Source organism: Stegodyphus dumicola, chromosome 6 (assembly GCF_044657685.1).
Source record: "Stegodyphus dumicola isolate Sdum_Otavi_A_Nest chromosome 6, ASM4465768v1".
Lineage (NCBI taxonomy): Eukaryota > Metazoa > Arthropoda > Arachnida > Araneae > Eresidae > Stegodyphus > Stegodyphus dumicola.
In genome coordinates, this window is record NC_140773.1 from 229900044 (window position 1) to 229913576 (window position 13533).

The 13533-nt window shown below is 33.0% G+C and overlaps 1 protein-coding gene across 7 annotated transcripts in view; it reads right to left on the reverse strand.

Moving 5' to 3' along the window:
- HDAC4 (histone deacetylase 4) overlaps positions 1 to 13533 on the reverse strand; it is a 406413-nt gene that overhangs the window by 73267 nt on the left and 319613 nt on the right. For 6 of the 7 annotated variants that reach the window (XM_085819634.1, XM_085819632.1, XM_085819633.1 and 3 more), the window contains 2 exons: positions 12288 to 12337; positions 10543 to 10668 (listed from right to left, as the gene is read on the reverse strand). In XM_085819634.1, coding sequence (XP_085675760.1) covers positions 10543 to 10668; positions 12288 to 12337 — 176 coding nt within the window. The remainder of the gene's footprint in view (positions 1 to 10542; positions 10669 to 12287; positions 12338 to 13533) is intronic. The other variant, XM_085819635.1, reaches the window with a different exon arrangement.

Sequence of the window (13533 nt, forward strand, 5' to 3'; positions counted from 1 at the left end):
ACCCTGAAGGAAGCATGCAAATAACTTGAAATGTACAACATGCATTAGCGGAGGTGAGGTATGCAAATGATTAGAATTTCAGCGCAGACGCACATCAAGGGCGCAAGCGCTATTTAAAGCTTAGAGTTTTCGAAGATTTCAAGTTCGGTAATTGTGTTTTTCTTGTGGTTTTTTCAAAAAAAAAAAAAAAAAAAAAAAAAAAAATATATGCTTTGTAGTAAACAGGGATCATCTTTTGATCAAGTATCCGAGTTCGAAAGAGGAAGGACAGTGGCCTACCAAGAGTGTGGATTATCTTTCAAGGGAATCGGTAGTTGTGTTGGACGAAACCAAACAACTGTAATGCGGATATGTTACCGTAGGATGCAGGAGGGTACGACGGACCGACGTGTTCGATCGCATCCACCTCAGTGCACCACTTCACGTGCTGACAGGAACATTGTGCGCATGGCAGTGACGGATCGCTCAGTCACATCGCGAACCATAGCACAGCCCATTCAGTCTGTAGCGCATCATTCAGTGTCTGCGCGTACCGTTCGACGCCGTTTACAGCAGAGTGGTCTGTCCGCAAGACGTTAATTGCTTCGTCTACCCTTGACGCGGAACCACAGACGTCTCCGCCGCCAATGGTGCGATGAAAGAAGGATGTAGACGGCAGAATGGAATGAAATTGTCTTTACTGACTAGTCACGCTTCTGTCTGCAACACCACGATGGTCGGATTGGAGTCTGGAGACACTGTGGAGAGAGGATGCTCAACAACTGCACCGCCACACTGGTCTTGCACCAGGTATTATACTCCTCTTATTGCATTGCCGGTACTTTAAACAGCCAGCGTTACATCTCCGAGGTGTTGGAGCCAGTTGTCCTTCCTTACCTTCAGGGCTTGCCCACAGCCATATTTCAACAGGATAATACGCGACCACACGTGGCACGCATTGTCCAAGAGTTCTTTGTCAATCGCCAGACTGAACTGCTTCCCTGGCAGGATCGCTTTCCGGATCTTTCGCCGATAGAAAACATGTGGTCCATGGTTGCTGAACGATTGACCTAGATTACATCCCAAGCTGCCACACCAGATCAACTTTGGCAACGTGTGGAAGCTGCTTGGTCTGCTGTACTCCAAGAATGCATCCAAAGTCTCTTTGAATCAATGCCGAGGCGTGTGGCAGCGGTGATCTCCAACAATGGGCGGCTACTGATTATGGAAGGAACCACACTTCACAGAAGTCTATAAATTTAATCATTTGAGATACTTGGTCAACATGTTATCTATTACATAAATTTTGTTGTGATATCTCTTGTCTTTTCTGGTGTTGCAATTTGGGTGGTCAGCAGTGTATAACGCAGGGCGATGATATTTGGTGGCAACAGTTTGAAAAGTGAATCGACGCAAAATGCCAAAACGAAATTAATAGCCCTTCTGAGCAAACGCTCCTTTGGGTTAATAATAAAACAAGACTTAACAACCTTAAAAAACATAATGCTCAGCACAGTTTTTGTCAAGGCATAAGGTTCAACGCACAGCAATTTCTAGAAACGTCTACGAAAACTAGCAGGAGATAAATGGAAATATGTTTTACTTAAATGACTGGGGGAAAAAAATCTATTTACTATCAAAAACGGAAAGGAAAAACTGTACAAATTTGGTTCTGTCATCAACGCAAAGGAAGTTTCAGTAAGAGGATTAAGACTGTCGCAGGTATTTTCTTACAATAAGAAATTAAACTAAGGACAGTGTGTGTATGTGTGGGGAGGGGGAATTAAAATTATCTCTCATCGAGTAACAAGACAAAGTTTTACGTGCGATATTTATAGAAGAAATTTCATTTCATAATCTCAATGATTTCAAAGAGTGAAAGTTGATCAATACAAAGCAACAAGTCACACTTCGAAAAGTACCACTGCATTCCTCGAAAAAACAAATACTGATAGAGTTATTGCACATAGTATTCCTGCGAAGTCCCCTGACGTTTCACTTATATGAACTAGTGTACCTTTGGTCTCTTGGAAAATGCTCTTTCTAAGCGCAAACCCACCACGGCTGACGGACTCGGAGAAGTAGTGGAAGAGGAATAGAAATCAATACCCCTGTAAATTTTACAAAAGCCCTTCTATCACGAAAATCACGATGCAGACCTATTATAGTCCAGAAAAAAAAAAAAAAAAAAAAAAGAGGCTATCAGATCAGATCGAACACTTAAAAAATACTTTCTACATTTTAAACATTAATTAACCGACCCCAAATCGTTAAATTTATACTGTTCTTAAATTTATGCATGTACATAAATTTAATTACGGAATATTCCACAGATTTGCAATCGCTCGTGCAATACAGTAAACTTTGCGAGTATGGCAATATCGAGGTACTCAAAGTTGACTCTCTATGGAAAAAACGCGTTAGGTTTAGTTTAGATTTAACAAAATCTAATGCGGGCACCACATGACTTCCTTGTCTGGCCTATGCAATTATACACACTTTTTCCTGCACTTCATTTAAACATGTTTCATCGAATTTCATTACAGATATATTTCTAAGTCGGTCAATTCAGCTCTCACTTCGCGGCAAGGCAAAAATATATAAACACTCAAAGTATCTTCATTAAATATTGTAAAATAAAGAGAAACCTTAAACACCAAATGCACTTAAAAACAGATTTAAAAAAATTATTAATTAAAATTAGAGATTCTACGCCCAAATGAATTCGACTAACGACAAGAAGACACAATCTTCAGTGCCCAAAACTAAAAGTTAATTTTTGATTCCAGTGGTCAAAAATGTGATTACGGGAAAGCCTCGAGGGCTATCTGCCTAAGGGAAGGGATGCCTTCGTGGACGGCTTTTTATGGGAAACTGGCTCGTATATACGTACACAATGGGGGAAACTTCTAAAACGCCATGCAGCCAGCCATCCCGTTCCTGGAATTTGCACCTCCGACCGGAACTACCAGTATTCAGCAACGTTAAAGCTCGACCGCAGGTGGGCTCTTTGGGCAAAAAGACTCTGAAGTTGGTGCAACAGCTGACTTGATTCACTATTCTACTAACAGTAATGTAAACAAATAGTGGCTTTGTTAGGTTTAACTCCACTTTTAAATGGGCACACACAAATAAACTTTTAAATTGTTGATAATTCTACAACTATTGCTTTCAGATTAACAAAAAGGAGCAGCGACGCGGGTAACAGAGTGGGAATATATATTTATTTATATATGTCTGTTGAGAGTGATTGCAACGAAAAAGGGAGGTGCACAACTACATGTTGTAACAGTCCCATATACAAAATTTCAACTTGGCTACTTGTTTTTCATTATGGCAGATACATACATACGTACGTACGCACAAGATGTCAAGAGAAAGGGGGGAAAAAAAACTTTTCTGAATCCATTTTAAATCTAGTAATTAAAGGCGGAAAATGAAAAAAAAAAAGTTAATTGAAATGCTTTCTGTTACTATTTAATAAGCAGGTTACATGCTATTACTTTTTTTAATAGTTCTGGATTTTTGTTTGGGTCAGTGTCTGATGCAATGCAGGCCACAGAGCGGCTTTCGCGTGCATGATGGCGCTCTTATAATTCAAATAAAATATATGTATCATTACAAATTTTGTACACATTTTAGTGACACTATATCTATATGTAAATCATAGTATCTCTTACATAATTTTATTATATTTCAGTCTCAAAAATGCAAAGCTCCGCCGGTAAAACAAAGTTACAGGGAAAGTCTATTTAACAATGAAGTAAATGGCTATCACGCTAAATTGGCGAGATATCGCCAAGAGGGCGATGGTATTTGGCGACAAAAACTCGGAGACCATTTGCCGACATTTTGATCCGGTCCGTTCATAAGTTCCGAATCCTAGAAAAGGCATGCCTGTGGACTGTTCTGAAAGCAGGCATTCAGAAAACAGGCAAAAAATTAATTCAAAAAGCATTAAATATTATTTTACTGACTGTATCAAATTTAAGGAAAATATTTCGAAGATTTGCTTGTGGATGCTCTTCGAATGCATGGATGGATGCTTTGTGGGCACTTTAGGCGAAGGGTCTGCTGGATTTCTGAATCATTAGCAGTGATGGAAACTAAACTGACGTGTCACTGCGAGAGGAAAAGAAAATGCATATAATGCATACATCAGAAACATTTAATGCAGAACTTGATACAAGTTAAAAATAATTTAGAAGTTGATTCGACATACAAATTGAGAAATCTACAGCAAGTGACAGTTTTGGAAATTTCTAATAAATCTGATGACAATCACAGTGATGTTACATTTAGCAAATTTCCAAAATCCATAAAATTTCAGGCAGTAGATATATGTCTTACTTGCCATGGTAGGAGCATGCGGGGAAATTATGAGGCAGCAGAAAATCGTTCTGAGTCGCTGTCGTACAAATTTAAGGACACAAAGTTTCATAAGCATCATTAAGCTGTCATTAATCAACATTTACAATAATCACGGAAGAATCGGAGTACCGAAATCTGAAAAGAGCATTTTTTACTGCATCAAACTATGGGAACAAGACAAACAAATACACCTCAAAACAACGCAGTAATGTATCATCACATGTTGAACGCAAACTGTCATTGAATGACTATTAAGAATCACATGTTTCCTTCCATTTGAAATTGAGGGTAGGTGAAACATCTGAAACTTTCAGATTTTAAATTGCCCGAAATTCCGATACACAGTTCCGCGCGCTGGAGATAAAAAGTCCTTTTCCCCGCAGAGCGGTGCCTGCTTTGAAACCGTCGAGTTTGTTAATAAAAAATTCGTCGAAGTTTTTATTTTTCGAAATATGAAATAGATAATAAAACAAATTCCAAATTCGAGCTTTCAGATGCCTATATTCGAGTTGAGAATTATGTTATTTAAAATTGGATGCCTCTAGGTACCGTCGTTTCTTCACAGTCCGAGAAACACGTATATACATTCATGCAGGTTCTTCATTATTCAATTTCTTTGAATATAATGCAGGGATTTACTATTTGGTGGCAACAATTTGAAACGTGAAACGCCATTTTATAGCGGATGACAAAAAATGCCAAAATGAAATAGCTAGCCCTTCTCGGCTAGCGATGTAATTTGGATTTGGGGCTTTTGGAAGATCTGATTGCGGCTCTCGAACTTTACTAATTCCAACAAGCGTCTATTATCGGCATGAAATTTGGCCACCCCTGATCAATGCTGTTAAAAGGAGTAATCAAAGACGTTTCCAATGCTTACTAAATCTTGAATGCAAAATTTTTAATTTACGTGTATATTATTAGTCTTAAATTAAATGATAATAATAAAATTCTGAACTTACGAATGTAATTACTATAATTTTTTTCCCTCCAAATTTTATTTGAAATATGCATTTCTTACGGGTTGGTAGGAGGTCGATTGGTTCTCAAGGGGGGGGATTTACTGCTGGCTAAGCAAACTTAAATTATAGCCTGAAATAATTAAAGGACATAAAAATAACTGGACCAGTTGGAAAAGGTTCCAAGTGAAGACTTAGTTATGTCCTTAAGAAAATGAAGAAAACTGCAGTATTATTATTTACATGTTTAAAAGTATGAATTTAAGTAATTTCAAAGAAATTCAAAACTTTGTAGATCTGTAAATATTATTTGTTGAATGGAAAAATCTGCATCAAAATGCAGAAATAGAAATTATGTTTCTCCATTCAAAATTTCTATTGAAGAAAAGAAAGAGGCAGAGAAGTTTCTTTGGTCAATTAGAAAATTTTTGTGATGTCTGAGGTACTGTCAAAGGACTTGTTATTATGAAAAATCAAACATCCAAAATAAATTATCAAAATGCATGAAATGCAAAATGTTTATGTCAAAACCGTTTGTCACTCTGCCATTCATCTTGCCATGCCATTTCACTGGGTCAGGGACTCGAACGTTTTAAAATTTATGGGCTTAATTTATGTGATCCTCTCTTTCTGAAGAAGACATCCGATCATCATTTTCACATATATTGGGTAGACACGTGTAGCTGGTGACCAATTTGTCAACAGAAGGCTTCATACATGCCTCCAAAAGATTTATAGCGAGATGGAGGAGAATATTACAAATCTCCGATGACAACGGAACTAATTTTCAGAATACCAAACTAATTTCAGGGTTTTGAAATTTTAAATTGGAGTCAGAAAATTCTGAAGACATAGCTCCCATTAAGCGGAAGATCATTTCTCCAACAGCTGCGTCACGGGGGGCATGGCGGAAGTGGCTCTTTTGCAGTGCAAAATATCTTCTACTATGAAAATTTTATTTTACACTCTAATCGTTTAATGTTTCAAATTTTCGTGTGACATTATTTTTTTTAATTTCTTTTCTTTTCTTTTCTTTCTTTTTTTTTTTTTTTTTTTTTTTGAATTATTTTGAGTAATACTGTCAATTAAATTTTTACTTTAATTTCTGGCTTCATTAAAGATGTAGGCATATTAGGAATCCAAGTAAACTATTTCTTCCTCTCTAGATGGTCAGGAGGAAGAGGAATTTTAACCTTCATATATATATATAGTACAAAGTCCGTAATCTGGACATTCGGAATAATCTATAATCCGGACCTCAAAACCACAAACCTTTTTTTTTTTTTTTTTTTTTTTTTTTTTTTTTTGTATGCTTTATGCATGCACGTTGGGAGGACATGTCTCCAGATACTTTAAAAAATGCTTGGCATAATTTACGGCCAGCTACCAAATTTCATGGTGAGGACGATGAAGATGATAGTCGCGAATTTGAAGGTTTTCGGACATCGCAAACTAAAGGTGAAGTTTTCCAGTTATTGGTTTTTTTGTAAAGAAATGTGGAGAAGCGGTAATAAATAAAGATGATATATAAGTTTTTCATTGCGACGACAATGCCCCAAAATCACCAATGAAGTAACGGAGGGCAATGTAGTATGGTTCTAGAGCCAGAAAATACCGCTTCCGATAGTGAAGAAACTGACAGAGAGGTTATTGAAAACGAAAAAAATTCGATTGACAAGTTAGTCGCCATTCTCGACACAGCAATTACAGGACTTGAACAGTGGAACTTTGTAACTGAACAAGACATTATGTCTGTTTATTAAAGAGAAAGTATTAGCACAAAAAACAACAAAGCAACTTAAACAACTTACATTGAAAGAAATGTTTAATAAAGTAAACAAATAAATATTAAGCTTTTTTTTTGTAAATTTTGATACCCTTTGGATCATAATTGCTCTTTATCTCATGAATTACGGTTTCATATTTTTAACTGTATAATTTCTGCATGCCATCTTACCAGATTTAAACTGATGATCTATAATACGGAAAAACCCCTAATCCGGAATCGCCGAAGTCCCGACGAGTCCGGATTATGGACTTTGTACCGTATATATTTTCTGCTTGGACTGCTGGCTTATTGTTAGTTCTTTCTCTCTCTCTGATACAAGTACGCAGGAAGTATGGGTTTTGGCCATTTGGTCAATGTGTGCTGTAGTATTCTATGAAGAGCAGTGATATATATATATTTTCAATTGAATGTTTTATATGATATGCACATCATGTAGTGAAAATGTTAGCAAAATAAAAACTTGCCTCATTAACCACCATGAATATCCTTCTTACAGCTCGGACACCCACCTAATGAGGTATTTATCATGCCTTGTCAACAACAAAGAGGTATCTGGACCTGTCTTGGTCAATGGATTCTGACAATGTTTTTCGTCAGTAGTTGATGACTGTTAACAGATACTACATACAGATTTACTGGGAAGGGGAGGATATAAACTACTACTTCCCCTTGATAATAAAATAATCCAAACTAAATGAAATACATTTTTTGATTAAAAAAAATCTGATGTGTACACCACATGACTTCCTTGTACGGAATATTAAATTATATGCATTTGTTTCTTGAATTTCATTTAAATCTACTTCGTCGACAGCGCACGAACCACAATAGAATAAATGCACTCTTTAAAATTCACTATATTTGTTTACTATAACGACACTCTGAATGCACAAAATTTATATCATTTCAAGAATTATCATTGCTACATGTTCTATTCAAGTACTATAATAAAGCTAGAACGATGTATGGAAGAAATTAAGCAAAAAGAACAGAAAAGAAACAGTTTTTCACAGACGATTTAGTATTTCTCATTCAATTAATTCAGTTCTCACTTCGCGACAAGGCAAAAATACATAAAAACTCAAAATATCTGCATTAAAAATTATGAAGTAAATCTTAAACACTTATTTCCTCGAAAAAATTCCAGAAAGGATTAAGCATGATTTAATTCACAATAATAAATGAAGGCGTTATTTTTGTTGTTGCGAAGCTTAGTCTCTCTAGATTGGCAACAAATCTACAATTCTGCTGTTTCAAATGTAAACAAATATGTCCGCCACGTTATTTAAAACTTAACCGCACTTTAACAGCTTTTAAACTGTTGATAATTGTACAAATATTGCTTCCAGAATTACGAAAGGCATAAAAACCTTAACCGGAAGATAAGAACAGCATAATTCAATCATTTTTAAAGCAAAAAATGTACAATTTACAAACATATAAGAGTAAAGAAACTGAGATCACTGTGCCGAGTAACAAAGTAGATATATATATATAAATATAGTATTTATATACGTTTGGCAGGGCCGATTGCAACCAAAATACGAGGTGCACATCTACATGTTATAGCAGCCCTATATACAAAATTTCAACATTCTGAGGCTACTCGTTTTCGAGTTATGCGAGATACATACGTTCGTACAGACGCCACGAAAAATTCTCTTCAGAAATAATTTTAAAGCAGTTTTATAATTTTTTTTGGAGGAAACGAGTTTTTTATTCTGTCCTTACGTACAGATATCACGCAAAAACATCGTTAAATTGCATTCGATAGCAGTCAAAATGGATATTTTCGTTGAAATATGCTGCCTGAAACTTTTCGTGATTGCAATACTTCCTTTTTACTTCATACAATAATAAGTAAAAAATGTACAAGAGTTGCACCCCTCTAAAAAATTCTTACAATTTTCTCAAAACTCACCGAGTGTTTTAACTTTCATTAAAACCATAGCAAAATCATCTAGTCTACTAAAATTTTAATAATTCAAATATTGACTAAATTCTTGAGCAATAAAATTGTGAAATGTAAAAAAAAAAAAATAATAATGATTAAAACTTGTAACATACTGTCAGAGCTAAAATTCAATTAACAATTATATAACAGATAATAAATCAAATACCTACCTAGAACTTAAAAACAAAACAAATTTTTTTTAAAAAATGAGGTTATTATTTGGTTATTTCAGCAGGCATCACAGTAAAAGCATGCTTTTGTTCAACAGCTCAATACTAACTACAAATGCATTAAAAACACACATAACAGCATTAATTTCACTCATTGATCACAATATTGTTAAGAATAATACTTTCAGACAATTTAATAATCCAATAGGCTTTTGTTTCACGTAAGTACACACATACATCTTTCTTTCTGGAAATAAGAATCAGATTAAACCAGCTAGTTCGTTCTATACGCCTCTCTACTGCTTCCGTTTCTTTCACATACACCGAATCTCTCCTTAATTTTACATATTTTAATTCATTACTCAATAATTAAAGGTATTATTACTGCTTGTTCCTATCACTATATCAAATAATTTAGGAGTCTAAAACAAAACTATATAAACAATTTTTCATACTTCAATAAAATATTTAACTGTCACAAAAAAGTGTGGTTTTTTCAAAGAATCAAAACCAATAAATTAACTATATATAAAAAATTGCATTCCAATCTGAATAAAGTTGTCATTATAGAAAAATTTTTATGAAGTAAATGCTATCATACAAATTACTTGTAAGTTTATTAAAGTTAATTAATTTATTAAAGGAAAGTTTCATCCATGTTCAATATATATAAAACAATTCAGCAGTAAATATTTACCTAAAAGTACCTCGATGAATTTCTTTCATTACTTTTACATTTGACATTAAAAATTCCTTTTCAAGTGAAAAAAATCAGTACTTTATTTTATCTTAAACTGCTTTCAAACTTGTTAAAAAATTATTGAAAAAATATATAAGAAACACATCAATATTTACTTACAAAAACTGAGAGTTAATTTCAATTTTCTTGTACAAAAATAAATGATGTATTTAAAAGCTTTAGTTTAAAAATCAATAGCAAATAAATGTATATTAAAAAATTTAGAATACATATAATTTTCCTAATTACTTACCATATATTGTTTATCCTACTGTAGACAAGCAACATAACATTTAATTCTTGTATAAAAGAAAATTAAACTGATTGTACTGCTCCAAAGAATATACACACTACAGTTACTACTCCAACTTTTTTGCTTGAGCAATTTTATTTTGCAAATTATACCAAATTACAATTACATCCTAAAAGGAAATACCACTCTTAAAATCTGGATGTAAAGTTCTAACCACATAAACATTTAAAAGAATATTCTTCCGGCATGAACTGCCATTAAAGTGGCCAAAATTCCTCATAACTTGAAATGGATGTATAATATTTAAAAACTTAAAAATCTAACATACTTGACAATGGTGTCCTTCTTTTTATAGGTCCAGGTCCCTTGTCTTTTCTCCTTAGAAGAGGACTACTTCTACGGTCTATGACCTTCTGTTTCAAGACCGAGCGGACTTTGAGGTTAGGTTCAGATGCTATAAATGGCATGATGCAAGAGCACACGTCACACAGCATGTCTGTTAGTTCATTGACAAATGCACACAAATGCAGCATTCATACTATAATAATGCTGCCTTTTTTTAAAGTTCAAATAAAGTGAAATTTTAAAACAAATATGGAACTCAATTTGACACCATTTTAAATTACATTCTATTTTATCAAAGCATATACCAATCAAGACTACTACATCTAAATAAACTTAAAGAATAAACTTAAGAAGCATCACATGGAATAGAATATAAAACAGATTATCGAATGCATTTAAATACACAGAGAAATACACAAATTCAGTAAAAAGAATATAATTTAGTGGAAGAATGTTCTATGATTAAGACCGGCTAGAATATAAAGAAATGCAATAATAATAAGATCATTACTTGCTGTGATATAACAATCTCACTATAAAAATAATAAACTATAGGACTATAAAAATAATAAAACAATAATGGAATTTACGTACAATACATCATAAGAAAAAAATTGGCTAAAACTACTAAGTACAACTTTTATTGAAAACTAAATTTGTCATAAATACATACAGTAAAATTTTTAAATCTATTTTGAATTATGTTAGACAAGTTTTCTTGATAATTTAATAATGTGCATAACTTATGAACTTCGTAAAAGGCAGCATTATAAAGAAAGGAACTCTTCCTCTAAATACAGACCACAAGCCTGTTAGCAACAAAACATTTTTTTCTTTGCATTCACATCTTTATCTATTTTCATACAAGTGCCTGAATGATTTTTTTATATAATACAGAAATAGATATGATATGAAAAGAACACAAATCATTTAGAATATGTATTAAAAAATCAGAATCTCTGCATAAAGAAAAAATGAAATCATATTTTTAATTTTTAAATAAAACAACCATTAAAATTTGTATATTTTATGCTTGTTTAAATGTAAAAAAGTTACTATATTAAAGATGCAGCATTTACAAATCATGCAACAATTACTACAATTTTAAGATGAAAAAATACTGTTAGTCAGCATGCAGCATGCATAAAAAAAGGCCACATTACTCTCAGCCTTCAATTTTATTTCAGTTAAGTTATTTAGTCTTCAAGACAGACGATAAACATGCCAAAGTAAAATATAAAATTAAGCAACCATATGTTTGGCATAGGTTTTAGTTAAGACTATTGATTTCAAAGGCACACAGACATGGTCACTCTTCATCAGGAGCAAAGAAATCTGGTTTCAGATTCTTCGAATTTAGGAAAAAATCAAGATTTTTTTGGTCCTGCTGAAGAGAGACCTATACCTGTTAGCCCTCAAAATCAATAAAGTCTTGACTAAAATCCACACTACACATAAGACTGTTGCTTTGCCTTTAATTTAATAATTTAGCATTATTCTCATAAATATTTTTCAAAATATGATAACATTATTTGTATCGCATAGATGATTAAATACTGAGGACTATAAAAACAATCAAATGATTTTTAAATACTTATCACACAGTTATAAAATTATGTATTTATAATTTCTACTTTGATGATTAATATTATGTTAAAAACATAAGTTTTAACTATATGTAAAGAAAATTCAAGGAAAGAAAATAAATACTTGATTTTTTAAACATACCAGTTTTTCTCAGAGGAAAATCATCATCATATTTCCCAAGAAGAGCTTGCCTATAAAATATATAGCATTTCAAAATTTGAATTAAACATTAATTAAACACAAGCAGAAATATAAGTTTACAAAATACACTGATGGAAAATGAAATCCCAAAGTAAGTCCAATAAGCTGTTGATATTGCATTCTCCTTAAGGACATTCTTGACTCAAATTTCACTCAAAGTGTCCAATTAAAAAATTCATAAAGCACACGAAGTTCACGTTGCATATTTAAAGCAAATGTAATTTGCATGACCATAGTGGTGCTACTAGCGCCACACTCATTGGTCTAGCACAAAATTTGAATAGGCATCATCTTTCGGATTCTTCCCATTATTTAATTTATTTAGCACAATTCCTTCTTAATGTTGGGATTTAATCTTCCACCAATGTACATTTAACATTTCAATAATACAAAAACGGTACAATAAATAAATGTAATCTCTCCATTGAAGACTAAAAATTAGGCATTTGTTGGCAAAGAATTTCACTTCCTGAATTGATTTTGAATAAAATTTGCGAATATTTCAGCTTTTACCTCAAACAGAACTGAAATGTCTAAAACTGAAATACTCAAATTTTATTCAAAACTGGAATTCTTTGCCAACATAGAGACACTCACTAAAATTCACATAATTTCAGTTAATAATTTTAAAATAAACAGAATGCATTTACTGGTCTGACGAACATATGAACTGATAAAATCTAAATAAATTTAATTAATTAGATTAATTTATTTTAATCTAAATTAATATCATGCAGCAAAGCTGAAATTATGTTGGAAAAGGTTGAACAAACATTAATGCACACCTTGCACAACAAAAATGGGATGACTGTCGAAATTTAACTTGTGTTTTCCATGCCTCGACAGCGCGACTTAGGATATATATTGGATTTATATATAGCATTGTTCTAACATCGGTATTTTGGCACAAGTCGAAATTAGAAAATTGCAACCAGAAAACTATTTGATGTTTATTCATGATATTTATAATGACGAGGAAATTGATTTAAATTATATCGGAGTACATTGAGATGAAACACATTTAGTGAGGAATTATAAGCTAAATAAAATAAAAACAACTGCCCTGAAGATGAGGATAGTGCTGACAGATCAACTTCCAGTTCATTGCGTGCCGCAACTATATTAGGAATTTAAAAAATGTAAAAGCAGAATTAAGAGGTATTTTTAACTGATATTTGTGTCTATG